At 43.8% G+C, this 19817-nt stretch overlaps 1 protein-coding gene across 1 annotated transcript; it reads left to right on the top strand.

The window, feature by feature from the left end:
- Window positions 1–192: 192 nt before the first annotated feature.
- On the top strand, window positions 193–19634 carry NEDD8 (NEDD8 ubiquitin like modifier). Its single transcript, XM_066277563.1, has 4 exons — window positions 193–388; window positions 18272–18319; window positions 18446–18528; window positions 19271–19634. Exons 1-4 carry the CDS (start codon window positions 371–373, stop codon window positions 19365–19367), a joined length of 246 nt encoding a protein of 81 aa, XP_066133660.1. The 5' UTR covers window positions 193–370; the 3' UTR covers window positions 19368–19634.
- The last annotated feature ends 183 nt before the right edge of the window (window positions 19635–19817 follow it).

Below are 19817 nucleotides of genomic sequence, written 5' to 3'. Positions count from 1 at the left end.
AGTTGCCATTGGATTCGAGGGACGGGTGACTACAACTCCCAGGGTGAAATGCGCGCAGCTGCCTCCTGGAATGATGGGAAAAGCAGTTCGTTCCGCCTCCTCCACAAGCTAAGGACTTTCAGAATCGCGGACGCGTCGTGTCCGCTCTAACAAGCTGGCCACCCTCTTTTTCTTTACGACGCCACGGAGACGAGACGCGGGAGCATTTCTGAGCCTTTCGGGGAATCCCGGGGAAAGAAGGGAAGGGTGGGGCAGACAGTGACCCGGAAGCAGAAGTGATTCCCACGAGCGGTGTGCAGGGGAGCGGCATCGTCTACGGCAGCAGTGGAAGCAGCGATTCATCTGCCTGCAACCCCAACCTTGGAAGAAGATGCTAATTAAAGTGAAGGTGGGAACACCTCCAGCTTTGCCAGGACACAGCTGTACTAGGCTGGCCTCTGTGCCTTACGGGAGAAGCAGGAAGGGAAACCACACCTTTCCCGAGCCTGGAGGGTACTCACAGCCTCAGGGCTCCGCGCGATGGGTGATGGGAAGTAGGGGGACTTGAGAGGTCTTTGATTGCTGGGGGCTGACGCAGGCAGACGACCACGGGGTTTTTGCTGTTCCTGCTTTCTCGCTAGAACAGTGCCATGGCCCAAAAGGAGACCTGCTTCGTATGGGTTCTCGCTGTATTCGAACCCGCGGTCAGGGAGAAGGCCTGGCAGCAATTTGGTTCCACTCCCTCTTAGATTCTTGGCATACGCTCTGGTCTCCATTCTTCCTGTCCAGGTAACCTGTTTCCACCAGCCCCTAACTTTAGCTGCTTCCCAGCACAGCACAAAAAAGTTAGTCTGGGGGTTGGGGGTGGAGGATGGGGCTCCAGAGGCTGTAGACCTTTGCTGGTTGTCGCCAAGGTGTAATATCTAAGCCAGCCGTCAGGAACCCAAACTAGGAGTGTGTTCAATTAGCACCTGCCTTTCTGAACCAGGCATCCTGACCTGGACCAGCCTAAGTTCCTTGACTGAAACAGGTTAGCTACCAAAGCCTTAGTTCTTAGTACTAGCAGTGTTTCTTTCATTTCTCAACTTCGTGATTCTTCATTTCCCAACTCTCATTAACCCTGTCTGCCATTTCCACTTTTGTACCTGCAGACAGAAAGACAAAAACTAACAATTGATGCAGTGTAACATCAGTTTGGCTTCTTTACTGCTAAATAAATCCATCGTCATTTCATCGGCTCTTTAGTGTACGGTATTTACCATATATAATAGCTATTCTTAACCTCTTCAGTTCTTCTAAACCACCTCTTAGCTGAAGATTGAGGCCAACAGCATGGCCAAATATCATTGTTTTTCAAACTTTGAGTAGTGATCTATAAAAGAATCACTAATTGTGAAATAAATTTAATGGTTCAATGGGTCACAAAGTAACATTTTTAAAAAAGAAGAAAATAGCCTGTCCAGGCGGTGGTACAGTGGATAGAGTGTCAGCCTGGGATGCTGAGGACCCAGGCTTATCCGGCTTGAGCATGGGGGTCACTGGCTTGAGTGCGGGATCATAGACATGACCCCAGTGCTGGCTTGAGCCCAGAGGTCGCCGGCTTGAGCAAGGAGTTACTGACTTGGCAGGAGTGCCCCCCATTAGCCCCCCACACACACCATTAAGGCACCTATAAGAAAGGAATCAATGAACAACTAAGGTGCCACAACAAAGAATTGATGGCTTCTCATCTCTCTCCCTTCCGGTCTTTCTCTGACTAAAAAAAGCAGCAGCAGCAGCAGCAGCTGGCCGGATAGTTTGGTTGGTTAGAGCAGTGACCCAATATGCAGAGGTTGCAGGTTCAATCCCGGGTCAGGGCACATACAGAAACAAATTGTATTTCTGTCTCTCTCTCCTTTCTTATCTCTAAAATCAATCGATAAAAAAATTTTAAAGTAGAAGAAAATAGAAATATCATACTAATGGGTAAGAGTATTGTGAATTTTTTTTCCATTTTACCTGTATTACACACATGTATGTGTTACAAGTTCATATGTATTTCTTACTGTGGGTCACTTTCAGAAAAGTGTGAGGAACACTAGCAATTGCAATGCTTAAAAAAATTTTTTATTGATTTTTGAGAGAGAGAGAGAAAAAAACATTGATTTGTTACTCCATTTATTATACAATCTTTGGTTGCTTCTTGTATGTGCCCTGACCGGGGATCAAACCCACAACCTGGTGTATCACAGCAATGTTCTAACCACTGAGCTAGCCGACCAGGGTATAGATGCAGTGTTTTTATCTTCTTTTTACTGCATTAGGTTTATTGTGTCTGCTTACTGCTGTCTTATTCCAAAGAACAGGTTATTCCTATACTTGGTGTTCAATGTTTTGTAAACCTTTTAAAAATCTCTATCTACATTAAAAATTTTACCTCATGCCCCAGACAGACTTATATGTAATATGCTTTGACATTTTCAATTCAAAGTTGATTTCATAACCCACTGATGGTTGAGACCTGTATTATAGATGGGTTTCTCAACTTAAAAGTGTTAAAGAATCACCTAGGGATCTTGTAAAAATACTGATTCTAATTCAGTGGGTCTGGGATGGAACCCATCCCCAAGATTCTGCATTTCTGATACGCTCACATGTGATGCTGATGCTGCTTGAGTTGCAAGGTTCTAGATTTTGTCTCTGCATTCATTTTTATTTAGTACCTCTCTAAAATTGTCAGTCTTCTCTCCTGAAACACTTTCCTTATATCTCTTTAGGCAATCTCTTTTTTTTTAAGTGAGAGGAGGGGAGTAACACACTCCCATATGAGTCCTGACCAGGATCCACTCAGCAAACCCCCCCCCCCCCCCCCCCCCGCCAATCTGGGGTCGATGCTTGAATCGACTGAGCTATCCTCAGCACTGGGGCCAATGCTGAAGCCAGTCGAACTACTGGCTGCAAGAGGGGAAAAGAAAGAGAAGGGGGAGAAGAAGGAAGAGAAGCAGATGATCACTTCTCATATGGGCCCTGACTGGGCATTGAACCCAGAACGTCCACATGCTGGGCCAAGGCTCTATCCTCTGAGCCAACTGGCCAGGGCCCAGATCCTTGATTTAAATCTTTTGGTACTTCATCTCTCTAAAATTAAATACATCATCTTCTGTCTTAAGCTGTCTCCCAGTACTCATATATTGATCCAACAAATCAACCAGATATCTGGAATCTATATAGCTTTTTAGAGTAATTTTCCTCCTATAGAACCTAATTTTTACTTTGATACTTCCTTTTGCTTGATTTTCTTATTTCTTTACCCTTATTCTGGTCTGGGGTTTCATTAACTTATGTCTTTTTTCTGTGTGATATGTCCAACCAGATGTTTGTCTGGCTAAGTCCCCTGTAAATTTTAAAGTCTAAACCAAGGCATGATATACAAAATTACAGTGTACAGATCTTTAAACTTTTTTATCATATCACTCCCTAAACCCAGAGCCTGCATTGGTACCCTCTTAGCAGATTACTTTGGGCAATGTCTTTACTATATAAAGACATTTTTCTCATTAAAGTTTTCTCATTGCCCATTTTTCTCATTAAAGTTTTTTTTTTAACATAGAATAAAACATGAGGTTATTAAGGGTTCAGTCCATTGAGTTTTTAACCACAGTACCTACTCATATAATCATAAAATCTCAATATTTCAACTCCTACCCTCTGAAAATTTCCATGTTAGTTTTACAACTTCATATAAATGTAATTATACAATATATATATATATATTTTTTTTTTACAGAGACAGAGAGGGATAGACAGGGACATACAGACAGGAACAGAGAGATGAGACGCATCAGTCATTAGTTTTTTTGTTTTTTTTTTGTTTTTTTGTTTTTGTTTTTTTTATTTATTCATTTTTAGAGAGGAGAGAGAGGGAGAGAGAGAGACAGAGAGGGAGAGAGAGGAGAGAGAGACAGAGAGAGAGAAGAGGGGAGGAGCTGGAAGCATCAACTCCCATATGTGCCTTGACCAGGCAAGCCCAAGGTTTCAAACCAGCGACCTCAGCATTTCCAGGTCGACGCTTTATCCACTGCGCCACCACAGGTCAGGCTAGTTTTTTTGTTTGTTTGTTTGTTTTTGTATTTTTCTGAAGCTGGAAACGGGGAGAGACAGTCAGACAGACTCCCGCATGCGCCCGACCGGGATCCACCCGGCACGCCCACCAGGGGCGAAGCTCTGCCCACCAGGGGGCGATGCTCTGCCCCTCCGGGGCATTGCTCTGCTGCGACCAGAGCCACTCTCGCGCCTGGGGCAGAGGCCAAGGAGCCATCCCCAGCGCCCGGGCCATCCCTGCTCCAATGGAGCCTCGGCTGCGGGAGGGAAAGAGAGAGACAGAGAGGAGGGGGGGGAGTGGAGAAGCAAATGGGCGCTTCCCCTATGTGCCCTGGCCGGAAATCGAACCCGGTCCCCCGCACGCCAGGCCGACGCTCTACCGCTGAGCCAACCGGCCAGGGCCCAATCATTAGTTTTTCGTTGTGCATTGCGATGCCTTAGTTGTTCATTGATTGCTTTCTCATATGTGCCTTGACCGTGGGCCTTCAGCAGACCAAGTAACCCCTTGCTCGAGCCAGCGACCTTAGGTCCAAGCTGGTGAGCTTTTGCTCAAACCAGATGAGCCTGCGCTCAAGCTGGCGACCTCGGGGTCTCGAACCTGGGTCCTCAGCATCCCAGTTCAACGCTCTATCCACTGCACCACCGCCTGGTCAGGCACAATATATAAGTTTTGTGACTCACGTACTTCAGTCAGCATTATGTCTGTTGAGTGTATCTGTGCTTCCTTCCTCTAACTGAGTAGTGCATTGAATAGCAGTGTCACAGTTTGTTTACCAATTCTCCTGCTGATGGACTTTTTGGTTGTTTCCAGTTTCTGGCTATTATGAATAAGGCTCCTATGATCATTGTTATACAAACCTTTTTTTGGACTTACGTTTTTCCTTTGGATAAATAAACTGGGAATGGTGTGAGCTGTGGTGGCGCAGTGGATAAAGCATTTACCTAGATTGCTGAGGTCACTGGTTCCAAACCCCTGGCCTGCCCTGTCAGGGCACATATAAAAAGAAACTATGACTTGATGCTTAATGCTTCTCCCCTACCCATCATTTTTGTTTTCCTCCTCTCTCTAAAATCAATAAATAAAATCTTAAAAATAGTAACCTAGGAATAGAATTAGTAGGTCATGTGCTAGAGATACATGACCATAAAAGAAATTACCAAACCTCTGAGGGTTGTACTATTTTTTTTTTTTTTTTTTTTTTTTTTACAGAGGCAGAGATAGACAGGGACAGACAGACAGGAACGGAGAGAGATGAGAAGCATCAATCATCAGTTTCTCGTTGAGCATTGCTACTTCTTAGTTGTTCATTGATTGCTTTCTCACATGTGCCTTGACCGCGGGCCTTCAGCAGACCGAGTAACCCCCTGCTGGAGCCAGCGACCTTGGGTCTAAGCTGGTGAGCTCTTTGCTCAAGCCAGATGAGCCCGCGCTCAAGCTGGCGACCTCAGGGTCTCGAACCTGGGTCCTTCCACATCCCAGTCCGATGCTCTATCCACTGCGCCACCACCTGGTCAGGCTGAGGGTTGTACTATTTTACATTCCCAGCCGCAATGAATGACTATTCCAGCTGCTTTACACCCTTGCTAACTTCTAGTCATGCCAGTCATTTTTATTTTAGGTATGATAGAGAGTGTGAAATGTTACTTCATTGGGGTCACCTAAACACTTTGTCATTGTACCTTGTATTTGGACAATAATATTTAATTTGACACTTCTTTGTGTGTGTGTGTGTATATATATATATATATGTTTATTTTATTAATTGTATGGCACCTTGTTTCTTGGTTGTAAATCTTTACTTGAAAAAGATTGTTGGCAAAGGCTGGATTGCTTAATGTCTTACATATCCCCTCCAGTGCCTGAAGCAGCATGTTGGGGTTAGGTTCACCATAGACTTGTTAAATAGCATTGAATGTATTCCTGGGACACAATGAGCAGATCTAAGGGGGAAAACCCAATATGACATGATATATCAAGAATATCTTTTGCCCTGGCCAGGTAGCTTGGTTTGTTTAGAGCACTGATATGAAGCACAGAAGTTGTCGGTTTGATTCCTGGTCAGGGCATATATTATTGTTACTGTCTCTTTCTCTCTAAAATCAATACAGTAAACATTTTTTAAAAATCTTTTAGCTTGACCAGGTGGTGGCACAGTGGATGGAGCATCAGCCTAGGACACAGAGGACCCAGGTTCAAAACTCCGAGGTCGCCAGGTTAAGCACGGGCTCACCAGCTTGAGCATGGTGTCGTTGGCTTGAGCGTGGGGTCATAGACATGACCTCATGGTCGCTGGCTTGAAGCCCAAGGTTGCTAACTTGAGCCCAAGGTCACTGACTTGAACAAGGGGTCACTTGCTCTGCTGTAACCCTCCAGTCAAGGCACATATGAGAAAGCAATCAGTGAACAACTCAGGTGCCGCAATGAAGAAGTGATGCTTCTCATCTTTCTCCCTTCCTGTCTTTCCCCATCTGTCCCTCTCTCTGACTCTCTGACTCTCCCTGTCTCTTAAAAAAAAATCTTTTAAATTTTTTTTAAGAATTTTTTATTGATTTAACAGAGAGGATGGAGTGTAGACAAGAAGTAGTTGCTTCACTCTAGCTGTTCATTGCTTGCTTATTGAAGGTGCCTTGAGCGGCAAGCCTAGAGTTTCAAACCAGCAACCTCAGTGCTCTAGGTCAGTGCTTTATTCACGGCACTACCACAGGTCAGACACAGTTACTTTTTTTTTTGTGTGTGTGTGTGTGTGTCAGAGACAGAGAGACAGATAGGAAGGATAGACAGACAGGAAGGGAGAGAGATTGGAAGTATCAGTTCTTCGTTACAGCACCTTAGTTCATTGAATGCTTTCTCATGTGCCTTGATGGGAGGCTACAACAGAGTGAGTGACCCCTTGCTCAAGCCAACAACCTTGGGCTTCAAGCCAGCAACCATGAGGTCATGTCTATGATCCCAAGGTCAAGCCAGTGACCCCATGCTCAAGCCAGCGACCTTGGTTTTTCGAACCTGGGTCCTCTTAGTCCCAGTCAGACGCTCTATGCATTACGCCACCACCTGGTCAGGCGGCACACTTGCTTTTTAATTATAGACAATTCCAAACACATAACAATAGCACAGAGAAAGATATAATGCATGCTTTACCCAGCTTCAAAAACTATCATTTCAGCCTGACCAGGCGGTGGCACAGTGGATAGAGCATCGGACTGGGATGTGGAAGACCCAGATTCGAGACCCCAAGGTCGCCAGCTTGAGCGCAGGCTCATCTGGCTTGAACAAAAAGCTCACCAGCTTGGACTCAAGGTCGCTGGCTCAAGTAAAGGGTTACTCGGTCTGCTGAAGGCCCATGGTCAAGGCATATATGAGAAAGCAATCAATGAACAACTAAGGTGTCGCAACGGCAATGAAAAACTGATGATTGATGCTTCTCTTCTCTCCATTCCTGTCTGTCTTTCCCTATCTCTGACTCTGTTTCTGTCCCTATAAAAAAAACCCAAAAAACTATCATTTCAGCCTGATGAGGCAGTGGCACAGTGGTTAGAGTGTCAGACTGGGATGCAGAAGACCCAGGTTCGAAACCCTGAGGTCGCCAGCTTGAGTGCGAGCTCATCTGGCTTGAGCAAGGCTCACCAGGTTGAGCTCAAGGTCGCTGGCTTGAGCAAGGGGTCACTCGGTCAGCTGTACCCACCTGGTCAAGGCCAATATGAGAAAGCAATCAATGAATTACTAAGGTACCGCAACGAAGAATTGATGCTTCTTATCTCTCTTATTTCCTGTCTGTTCCTATCTGTCCCTCTCTCTGTCTCTGTGACAAAAAAAAACCAACAAAACAAAATAACTACAATTTCATGGTCAGTCCTATTTACAATATATACTCACCAACTGCCTTACCTGATGTTTTATGAAACGTCACAGCATTTGTTCATACCTGTTTCAGTATTTAGCTGTAAAAAAGAACTTCCTTTATCTAATGTAACCATAATTATCACATCTAAAATATTAACAGTGATCTTGTAATCATCAAATTTAGGATCTATGTCGCATCTATTTATTTATTTATTTAATTTTTTAAAATTTATTTTTATTTATTCATTTTAGAGAAGAGAGACAGAGAGAGAGAGATAGAAGGGGGGGGAGGAGCAGGAAGCATCAACTCCCATATGTGCCTTGACTGGGCAAGCCCAGGGTTTTGAACCGGTGACCTCAGCGTTCCAGGTCGATGCTTTATCCACTGCGCCACCACAGGTCAGGCTCTCATCTATTTTTTTACAGTTAGTTTAAATCTGGATCCAAATAAGATCATAAATTGCAGTTGGTTGATATGTATTTTAAGCCTCTTGAAATCTATAATATACCCTTTTTCCTATTTAAAATACCATTTTTTTATTTATTGATTTGAGAGAGAGATGGGGGTGAGAAAAGAGACATTGATTTCTTGTTCCACTAATGTATGCATTCATTGACTCCTCTGTGTGCCCTCACTGGGATGGAACCCGCAACTTTGGCATAGTAGAACGACACTAACCAACTGAGCTACCTAGCAAGGGCTTCCCTATTTTTTCTTCTCTAATTTATGTTGTTTTTCCCATAGAGTTTCCAGTGGTTTGGATTTTGCTGATTACATTTCCCTTTTGTCTTAATATACATTTCTCTTGGATCTTTTTTTTCTTGTGAATTAGTGATAGGATATAGAGGCTGGATTAGTCTTTTCTGTGTGTTCATGTGTAAAAATAATTCATAGGTAGTGGTGTGGTATGTATTTCTGTTAGATTATTTTGTTTTCTTTGATGTTAGCTCTATTATTTCATTGGAGGTTACAAAATGGGGATATTATTTTATTGTTGTTTCATATATTAGCTGGAATGTTTGAGCAGTGTCCAGTCGCATGAGCTCCTGAACACTTGAAATGTAGCTGGTGAGATGGAGGAATTGAAATTTGTATTTAATTTTAGTTTAAATATAAAAATTGAAACCTTTCTCAGTCACTGGAAAACTTTTAAGTATATTTGGAACAAGTTGGGTATATAAATCTACTTTTTCAATTGTAAATTAGGCAATTTAAATACAGAACAAGTATTTTAGATGAATATTTACCACTTAAATTGAGTTATGCTCTAAGTATGAAATATACATAGTATTTTGAAGAAATTTTTTTGTTGCAACAGAGACAGAGGACAGATAGGGACAGACAGACAGGAAGGGAAGGAGATGAGAAGCATCAGTTCCTTCATTGTGGCCCCTTAATTGTTGATTGCTTTCTCATATGGGCCTTGACCAGGGGTCTATAGCAGAATGAGTGACCCCTTGCTCAGTCCAGTGACCTTGGGCTCAAAAGCTAGTGATCCTGTGCTCAAACGAAATGAGCCCACACTCAAGCTAGTGACTGCGGGGTTTTCAACCTGGGTCCTCCGTGTCCCAGTCCGACGCTCTACCCACTGCGCCACTGCCTGGTCAGGCAGAATTGGTTTTAAAAAACAATAAAGTATGTTAATAATTTTTGTATGGGGGTTACATTCTTTTTGAACCTTTTTTTTAAGTGAGAGACTGGGAGGCAGAGATAGACTACCGCATGCCGAGATTTACCCGGCAAGCCCACTATGGGGTGATGCTCTGCCCATCTGGGGCATTGCTCTGTTGCTCAGCATCTGAGCTCTTCTTAGCTCCTGAGGCAGAGGCCATGAAGCCATCCTCAGCACCCCAGCCAACTTTGCTGGAACCATACAAGCCATGGCAGCCAGAGGGGAAGAGAGAGAAAGAGATAGGGGGGTGGGGAGGAGAAGCAGATATCTCTTCTCCTGTGTGCCTTTACTGGGAATCAAACCCGGGACTTCCACGTGCTGGGCCTACGCTTTACCTCTGAGCCAACTGTCCAGGGCCTTAAACTTCTTTTTTTAAGATTTTTCACTTTAGAGAGGAGAGAGAGAGAAGGGGGGAGGAGCAGGAAGCATCAACTCCCATATGTGCCTTGACCAGGCAAGCCCAGGGTTTCAAACCAGTGACCTTGGCATTCCAGGTCAGTGCTTTATCCACTGCGCCACCACAGGTCAAGCCTGTATGGGGTACATTTTGATGTGATAATATTGTGAATATATTTTACTTAAGAATATTAAGATTAGCTTCCCTTTTAAAATGTGGCTAATAGTATATTTAAAATTGTATATGTGGCTTGCATTATTTTTCTGTTTCTATTGGTTAGTGCTATTTTACAGAATTGTTTTATTATACTCTTATCAAGGATTATTTTTGTTCAGTTTTTCCGTTGACTTGAAAGAGAGTGGAGAGCAAGGAAAAGGGGAGGGAGGGGGAGAGAGAGAATGCAAGAGAACAGCATCAATTTGTTCCACATAATTGTTTTATATAGTGGTGCACTCATTGATTGCTTCTCCTTCATGCCCTGACCAGGGATTAAACCCGTGGCCCTTGCTTGACTGGGTGGTGGTGCAGTGTATAGAGCGTTGAACTGGGATACAGAGGACCCAGGTTCGAACCCCAAGGTTGCTGGCTTGAGTGCAGGCTTATCCAGCTTGAGCACAGGGTCGCTGGCTTGAGAGTGGGATCATAGACGTGACTCCATGGTCACTGGCTTGAGCCCAAAGGTCTCTGGCTTAAAGCCCAAGGTTGCTGGCTTGAACAAGGGGTCACTGACTGGCTCAGCTGCCCCCCCCAATCAGGGCACATATGAGAAAGCAATCAATGAGCAACTAAGGTGCCACAACTACAAGTTGATGATTCTCTTCTCTCTCCCTTCCTATCTATCTCTCTTTAAAAAAAAAATTTATTCAATCAGAATGCATATCTGTTTATTCATGTGATAAAGAAATATATCTTTGGCCCTGGCTGGTTGGCTCAGCGGTAGAGCATTGGCCCGGCATGTGGAAGTCCTGGGTTTGATCCCCAGCCAGAGCACACAGGAGAGGCTCCCATTTGCTTCTGCACCCTTCTTCCTCTCCTTCCTCTCTATCTCTCTCTTCCCCTCCTGCAGCCAAGGCTCCATTGGAGCAAAGTTGGCCCCGGTGCTGAGGATGGCTCCATGGCCTCTGTCTCAGGTGCTAGAATGGCTCCGGGTTCAATGGAGCAGCGCCCCAGATGGGCAGAGCATCACTCCTTGGTGGGCATGCGGGTGGATCCCAATTGAGTACATGCGAGAGTCTGTCTTTCTGCCTCCCCGGTTTTAACTTTAGAAAAATACAGAAAACAAACAAACAAAAAACTGAAATATATCTTTAACTTGACCAAGCAGTGTTGCAGTGGATAGAGCATCAGACTGGGACAAGGAGGACCCAGGTTCAAAACCCTAAGGTCACTGGCTTGAGCGTGGGATCATAGATGTGACCCCATGGTCTCTGGCCTGAGCCCACAGGTCACTGGCTTGAAGCCCAAGGTCGCTGGCTTGAGTCCAAAAGTCGCTAGCTTGAGCCCAAGGTCTCTAGCTTGAGCAAGGGGTCACTTGCTGTGCTGTAGCCCCCAGTCAAGGCACATATGAGAAAGCAGTCAATCTGACCTGTGGTGGCGCAGTGGATAAAGCGTCGACCTGGAATTCTGAGGTCACCGGTTCAAAACCCTGGTTTCCCTGGTCAAGGCACATGTGGGAGTTGATGCTTCCTGCTCCTCCCCCCTTTCTCTCTCTCTCTCTCTCTCTCTCTCTCTATTTCTCTCTCTCCTCTCTAAAATGAATAAATAAAATCTAAAAAGAAAAAGAAAGCAGTCAATGAAGAACTAAAGGAGCTGCAATGAAGAATTGATGCTTTTTATCTCCATTCCTGCTTGCCTTTCCCTATCTGTTCCTCTCTCTGACTCTCTGTTTCTGTCACACACACACACACAATATATATGTATATATGTATATATGTATTTCTATATAGATAGATCTATAGATAGATAGATAGATAGATAGATAGATAGATAGATAGATCTTTATTAGAAATTTGAATGGTACTGCCTGGCCTGTGGTGGTGCAGTGGATAAAGCGTTGACCTGGAACTTGGAGGTTGCCAGCTCGAAACCCCAGGCTTGCCTGGTCAAGGCACATATGGGAGTTGATGCTTCCTGCTTTTGCCCCCCCTTTCTCTCCTCTCCAAAATGAATTAAAAAAATAGTACAGATAAAGGACAGTTCTTCTTTCAGTCCTACTCCCTTTCTCAAAGATAATAACTGTTATAAGAGACATGTATACTTTCAATCCTTTCTTCTGTTCATTGTGTGTGTGTATACATATATAAAATAATATGTAATTATACATTTTTTTTGAGAGAGAGAGAGAGAAAGAAACATTGATTTGTTGTTCAACTTATTTACATGAATTGGTTGATTCTTGTATGTGCCTTGCCCTCAACCTTGGCATATTAGATGATGCTCTAACCAACTGAGGTATCAGGCCAGGGCAATTATACATTCTTCAGGTCTTTCTATGATAGTGTATAAATTGTTGCATACAGCTAGTGCTCAACTTACGACCACGATTAGTTCCGACAGACCAGTCGTAACACGATTTGGTCGTAAGTTGAGTAGGCTATATGTACAGTACTGTGAAATGATATTATAAAAATCTTTAAGTTATATTTTATCATAATTTTCTTTCATCATTGTTATATAATTTTCTTTCTTTTATGCCATTTATATCATCTCGACACTGTTTTGTTTCTTATTTTTACATTCGTCAGGTTTAAGTAAAACACTGCATTACCAGTACAACTGGTTTAATATTTGCAAAGACAATTTCCTCTTGGTAGACATCTTGGGAGGGGTTTGATGAAAAATATCCAAGACACAAAACACAAATTGCTGTACCGAGTCTGGGATAACAGTTGAAATGGTGCACGCGGAGATGGTAGTGCTGCCGGAAGCTGGTCTACACTGTCGTACACCTAGCTGGGCAACGCTGCGCTGCCAGACGAGGAGCAGTCCTGGCTAGCGATTGTGGTCGTAAAGTCGAGTGGTCGTAAGTTGCATAGGTCGTAAATCGATCGATATTTGTATATGAATATATCATTCTGATATGTACCACAGTATAATAGTGGGGTTTTTTTTATTAGGCATTAAGCTATTTCCAGTGTTTTGCTTTTATAGAAGGTGCACGTTTTTCGTTGGATACATGCTCAAGTTTTTCCTCCAAGTTACTTAACTAAAAATGGAATTGTCGGTTTGTAGAATCTTTGCATTTGTTTATTATTTTTATTATTATTTTAAGATTTTATTTATGGATTTTAGAGAGAGGAGAAAGAGAGAGAAAAACAGGGAGGGGGGAGAGGAGCAGGAAGCATCAACTCATAGAAGCTTCTTGTATGTGCCTTGACCTGGCAAGCCTGGGGCTTCAAATCTTCAAATCAGCATTCCAGGTCAATACTTTGTCCACTGTGCCACCACAGGTCAGGTGAAGCATCTTTGTATTTAAAATATTATGATCATTAAAATAAATAATTTTTGGACAACACAGAATTACATACTTTTCATTCTGTCAGGAAAGAGCCTAAAAGAAATTACTGAATATTGTCACTGTCATTTCACAAAAGGACATTTTAACACCTGAATATATTTAGTTTCATGAAAATCTCGTTGCTGTCAGTATTTTTCTCATTTTATCATACACTATTGAAAATTTTCACACAGACCATGATGTGTTGGGGTAGAAATGTTAGAATCATCGTTGTAATTTATTCCTCCAAACAGGTAAAGCCAAAGGAATTCTCTTGCATTTTTGGAAATATTACATACTTAGAACTGAACCATTTTGTAGTTGACAGATTAGACCCTCAGTACTTTCTTCATGTTCACCTGTGTGAATACCATAGAAACCGTGTTATTTTGTGAACTTACCACAAGAGCATACATGGGTTCCCAATATTAGATCAGCCAGACTCGGTTAGGCAGTACTGAGTACAGAGTTAAGAGCTCAGGCCAGCCTGACCTGTGGTGGTGCAGTGGATAAAGCATTGATCTGGAACGCTGAGGTCATCAGTTGGAAACCCTGGGCTTGCATAGTCAAGGTACCTATGGGAGTTGATGTTTCCTGCTCCTCCCCCACTTCTCTCTCTCTCTCCTCTCTAAAATGAATAAATAAAATCTAAAAAAAAAATTATAAAAAAAAAGCTCAGGCCAGAGAGTCTGTGTTTAGATTCACACTCTCCTTTTTTGTTTCTTATTTGTTTTTGGTGGTCTTTTTTTTTTTTTTTTAATTTATCGATTTTAGCAAGAAAGGAAGAGGGAGAGAGACAGGAACATTGAGCTGTTCCTGTATGTGCCCTGACCAGGGATCGAACTGGCAACCGCTGAACTTTAGCATGGTGCTCTAACTAACTGAGCCAGCCAACCAGGGCCACACTCTCCTTTTAACTCCATAGGCATGCTTTCTTCCCCCCCCTCCCCCCCCCTTGAAGCTGGAAACGGGGAGGCAGTCAGACAGACTCCCGCATGTGCCCGACCGTGATCCACCCGGCATGCCCACCAGGGGGCGATGCTCTGCCCCTCTGGGGCGTCGCTCTGTTGCATCCAGAGCCATTCTAGTGCCTGAGGCAGAGGCCACAGAGCCATCCTCAGCGCCCGGGCCATCTTTGCTCCAATGGAGCCTTGGCTGCAGGAGGGGAAGAGAGAGAGAGGAAGGAGGGGGGAAGGGGGGAAGAAGCAGATGGGTGCTTCTCCTGTGTGCCCTGGCTGGGAATTGAACCCGGGACTCCTGCACGCCAGGCCGATGCTCTACCACTGAGCCAACCGGCCAGGGCCCATAGCATGCTTTTTAACCTTTTTCAAGCCCCATTTTTCTCATCTATAAATTGGTGATAGTAATCATTTCTCAGAAATACTAGCAAAGATTAAATGTATTGATGCAAATAAGACACTCAGCATAGTTTCTGATTCTTGGAAAGTGTTCAGTGAATGTTGGCTATGATCATTGGTATATTTAGCCATCCCATAAATATTTTTTGATTGCTTATATGTCAAAAACTGTGCTTTGTGCTTAGATTAGAGCAGTCATTATCTAATAGGAAGTTAGAGAGTTTGACACTTAAACAACTAGCTATATAATGGGTATTAAAGTGCATTGGGAACAAGTATTTTTTAAAGATTTTTTTTTTTTTTTGCCTGACCTGTGGCAGTGCAGTGAATGAAGCATCGACCTGGAATGCTGAGATCGCCGGCTCAAAACCCTGGGCTTACCCGGTCAGGGCACATATGGAAGTTGATGCTTCCTGTTCCTCCCCCCCTTCTTTCTTGCTCCCCTCCCCCGTCTCCTCTAAAATGAATAAATAAATAAAAATAATTTTAAGTGATAAATAAATAAAAAGTGATTTTGGCCTGACCTGTGGTGGCGCAGTGGATAAAGCGTCGACCTGGAAGTGCTGAGGTCGCCGGTTCGAAACCCTGGGCTTGCTTCTTCAGGCACATATGGGAGTTGATGCTTGCAGTTCCTCCCCCCTGTCTCTCTCTCCTCTCTCTCTCTCTCTCTCCTCTCTAAAATGAATAAAGAGAAAAAAAAAGTGATTTTTTTATTGGTCTAATCTGTGCTGGCACAGCGGATAAAGCGTTGACCTGCACACTGAGGTCACCAGTTTGAAACCCTGGGTTTGCCTGGTCAAGACACATGTGGGAAGCAACTGCTACGAGTTGATGCTTTCTGCTCCTACCCCTTCTTTCTCTTTTTCTCTTTCTCTCTTTCCCTTCTCCCCTCTATCTAAAAATCAATAAATAAAAAAAATTAAAAGGATTTTATTTATTGATTTTAGAGAGAAAGAGAGAGGGAGAAAAGGGGGGGCAGGAAGCATCAACTCATTGTAGTTGCTTCTCATATGTGCCTTGACTGGGCAAGCCCTCGGTTTCAAACTAGTGACCTTAGCATTCCAGGTTGATGCTCTGTCCTCTGTACCACCACAGGTTAGGCACATTGATCTTATTTTAAAGGGTCCTTGAAGGTTTGAGAAAGAGTGGGGACAGCAAGGAATACAGTAGAAGCAAAGAAATGCCCCTAAGTTAGGTCGTGCATTGTGTGTTGTGGTCTGAATTACTGTAGACTGGTGTAGATATGAGCTTTAAGAGCGAGGATAGGCCCTGGCCAGTAGGCTCAGTGGATAGAGGCGTCGGCCCAGTGTATGGATGTCTCGGGTTTGATTCTAGTCAGGGCACACGAGAAGGGACCATCTGCTTCTCTTCCCCTTCTCTTCCTCTTCCCCTCCTGCAGCCAGTGGCTCAGTTGGATCAAGCATTGGCCCAGGTGCTGAGAATCACTCGGTTGGCCCGAGTGTGTCAGCCGCAGGCACTAAAAATAGCTTGGTTGATCCGAGCATCAGTCCAAGATGGGGTTGCTGGGGTGGATCCTGGTCAGGGCGCATGCAGGAGTCTGTTTCACTATCTCCCCTCCTCTCACTTAAAAGAAAAAGAGCAAGGCTAGATGAGAGATTAAATCAAATGGAACACAGCCTTTTTTTTTTTTTTTTTTTTTTTTACAGAGACAGAGAGAGGGATAGACAGGGACAGACAGGAACGTAGAGATGAGAAGCATCAATCATTAGTTTTTTGTTGCGCGTTGCAACACCTTAGTTGTTCATTGATTGCTTTCTCATATGTGCCTTAACTGCAGGCTTTCAGCAGACCGAGTAACCCCTTGCTTGAGCCAAGCTGGGTCCAAGCTGGTGAGCTTTTTTTTTTTTGCTCAAACCAGATGAGCCCGCACTCAAGCTGGCCACCTCGGGGTCTCGAACCTGGGTCCCAGTCCGACGCTCTATCCACTGCACCACCGCCTGGTCAGGCTTTTTTTTTTTTTTTTTTTTTTTTGAACACAGCCTTCTAAAGTGTACAATCAGTATATTGTGTATGGATATCAGCAGCTCTTGGCTTATGGAAGTCAAGAAGACCAGACTTCAATTTAGGATTTACATAGAAGTCTGGTGAAGACATGGGAGAATAAAATGTTGAATTATACTATCACTTAAAAAGCTGGTCAGAGGTGGCCCTGGCCGGTTGGCTCAGTGGTAGAGCGTCGGCCTGGCATGCAGAAGTCCCGGGTTCGATTCCCGGCCAGGGCACAGAGGAGAAGCGCCCATCTGCTTCTCCCCCCCTCCCCCCCTCCTTCCTCTCTGTCTCTCTCTTCCCCTCCCGCAGCCAAGGCTCCATTGGAGCAAAGATGGCCCTGGCGCTGGGGATGGCTCCTTGGCCTCTGCCCCAGGTGCTAGAGTGGCTCTGGTCGCGACAGAGTGACGCCCCGGAGGGGCAGAGCATCACCCCCTGGTGGGCGTGCCGGGTGGATCCCGGTCGGACGCATGCGGGAGTCTGTCTGACTGTCTCTCCCCGTTTTCAGCTTCAGAAAAATACAAAAAGAAAAGAAAAAAAAAAGCTGGTCAGAGGTGATCTCTGGTGTCCTTGAGAATTCTTTGAATTCTCTAAATGTTAATTTTTTATCACTGATATATAAAACAAGGTCCTTCTGACTCAAAGGAATGCTTTCTTTAGGTCACTTCTTACTGCTATCTCAAGCAAAAGAATACCACTATTAACATGGATCTGGTGGGTTGGGGTAGGGGATGTGAAATGACCTATGGGATTAAGGGCAAATGGTTCACAGATTCTTGCCCTCCCAAATTTATCCACAGCCCCAAAATGTTAATGAATATAAATGTGGTCAAAGCCTTCTGATTTGTGGTGTTTTGTTTTGTTTTGAGAGGGAAAGAGGGAGGGTGACAGGAAGGGAGAGGGATTAGAAGCATCAACTCGCCTGACCTGTGGTGGCGCAGTGGATAAAGCACTGACCTGGAACACTGAGGTCAAAACACGCCAGTTCAAAACTCTGGGCTTGCCTGGTCAAGTCATATACAGGAAGCAACTCCTATGAGTTGATGCTTCCCACTTCTCCCCCTCTCTTTTTCTCTCTCCCTTTCTCTGTCTTCTCTCTCTAAAAGTCAATAAATAAAACAAAAAAAAAGAAGCGTCAACTCGTAGTTATGTCATTTTAGTTGTTCAGTGATTGCTTCTCAAACGTGACTTGACAAGAGGGCTCAAGCTGAGCCAGTGACCTCAGGGTTTCAAACCTAGCATCTCAGCATCCCAGGTCAGCATTCTATCCACGGTGCCACTGTCGGTAAGGCAAAGCCTTCTGATTCTTGGAAGCAGCTTTGCTGAGAATGTGCATCTCTCAGAAGATAGTAGATCCCCATAGACCAGGACAAGACCGTTTACCTAGAAGACAAATTGTATATTGGGCGGTAGGACTCATGAAACCCTTGTCTGTTTCAGACGCTGACTGGAAAGGAGATTGAGATTGACATTGAGCCCACAGACAAGGTAGTGCCCAATGCTTCTTTATGCCTATCTCCCTACATGTACATGTGTTTGCATACTTGTTCTCCCACTTCCATGCTCTTACCCCTACCTACCACTGGTAGCCTCTGACTGCTTGTGCCCCTAAAGGTGGAGCGAATCAAGGAACGTGTGGAAGAGAAAGAGGGAATCCCCCCACAGCAGCAGCGGCTCATTTACAGTGGTAAACAGATGTGAGTTTGGAATGGGAATGAGGGTGTGGCCATCTTACATGAAGATGAGGGAGCAAATATTGAGGATGGAGCAGACCTGCTGCTTTTTATTGGTAGCCTAGACCCTTTGGCAATTTGGTGAGGTCTATAAACTCCTCCTCAGGATAAGATTTTTTCAGACATAAAATATGTAGAATTACAGAAGAAATTAATTATATTAAAATATAGTTATCAAAATACCAAAAATTGGGGGAGGGGGGTCAAATATACCATGACGGAAAATTATTTTAGTTTAGGTGATGGGTACACAACACAATCAACAGTTCAAATGCTATAGAAATGTTTACCTGAAACCTAAATGTCTTACTGATTAGTGTCACCCCATTAAATTTAATTTTTTAAATAAAGTTAAAAAACCAAAAGTAATTTTGTGATAATCATATATGTGCTTTTATTAATATATTAAGATCTAATAGTAAGTCTAATACTACCATAATTTTTAAATGTTTTCAAGATACCTGCAAGCAATTATAATATGAAATGAAAATATCTAATTTCTATTGTTAATAGGTAACCCATATTGCTAATACCACTGTGGGTTTTTGCCTTTGTTAAAAGTTTAAAGAAATAACAGATTTAGGGGTTAGTAAAAATAAACATGTAATTTTGTTTCTCATCTGAGTTCATAGACCTCCAGATAGACCCATGAAACCCAGGTTCTGGATGATACTTCTAATCCTTTTTGTGCCTCCTTTTCCTGCAGGAATGATGAAAAGACAGCAGCTGACTACAAAATCCTAGGTGGTTCAGTTCTTCATCTGGTGTTGGCCCTAAGAGGAGGAGGTGGTCTTAGGCAGTGATGGACCCTCCCTTCATTTCACTTCCTTACACTGCTCCTTGTAATGAGGCATCATATATCCTATCACTCTCTGGGACACCAGAGTCACTGCCCCCTCTCCTGGATGCCCAGTCTTGTGTGTCTACTGGTAGGAGACTGTGAGGACCCCAGGATGCCGTGTTCCTGGCCCAAAAAGCCCTTGCTGGTGGCTGTTGAGTTTTATTTTGCCGTCCTGTGTGCTTCCCTCTCTTAGGCTATGTCACTGGTTGTCAATAAAATATTTCATGGCTTCTTGGAGTCTTTTTTCTGTTGCACAAATACGACTTAAATCAAAATGGACCCAATATACACCCATTTATATCAGGCTGAAGAAGTAGGACAATGGAAGGGAATGTGCCCTTAGCATGATTACCAAAACTCTGAGTGGCAATGGTGTACTGGGGCCAGCTCTTACCAGTTCATGAGAACTAAT

Source organism: Saccopteryx bilineata, chromosome 4, assembly GCF_036850765.1.
Source record: "Saccopteryx bilineata isolate mSacBil1 chromosome 4, mSacBil1_pri_phased_curated, whole genome shotgun sequence".
NCBI lineage: Eukaryota > Metazoa > Chordata > Mammalia > Chiroptera > Emballonuridae > Saccopteryx > Saccopteryx bilineata.
Note: the sequence above shows the minus strand (reverse complement) of the source record. Positions and strands in the feature narration are given on the sequence as shown.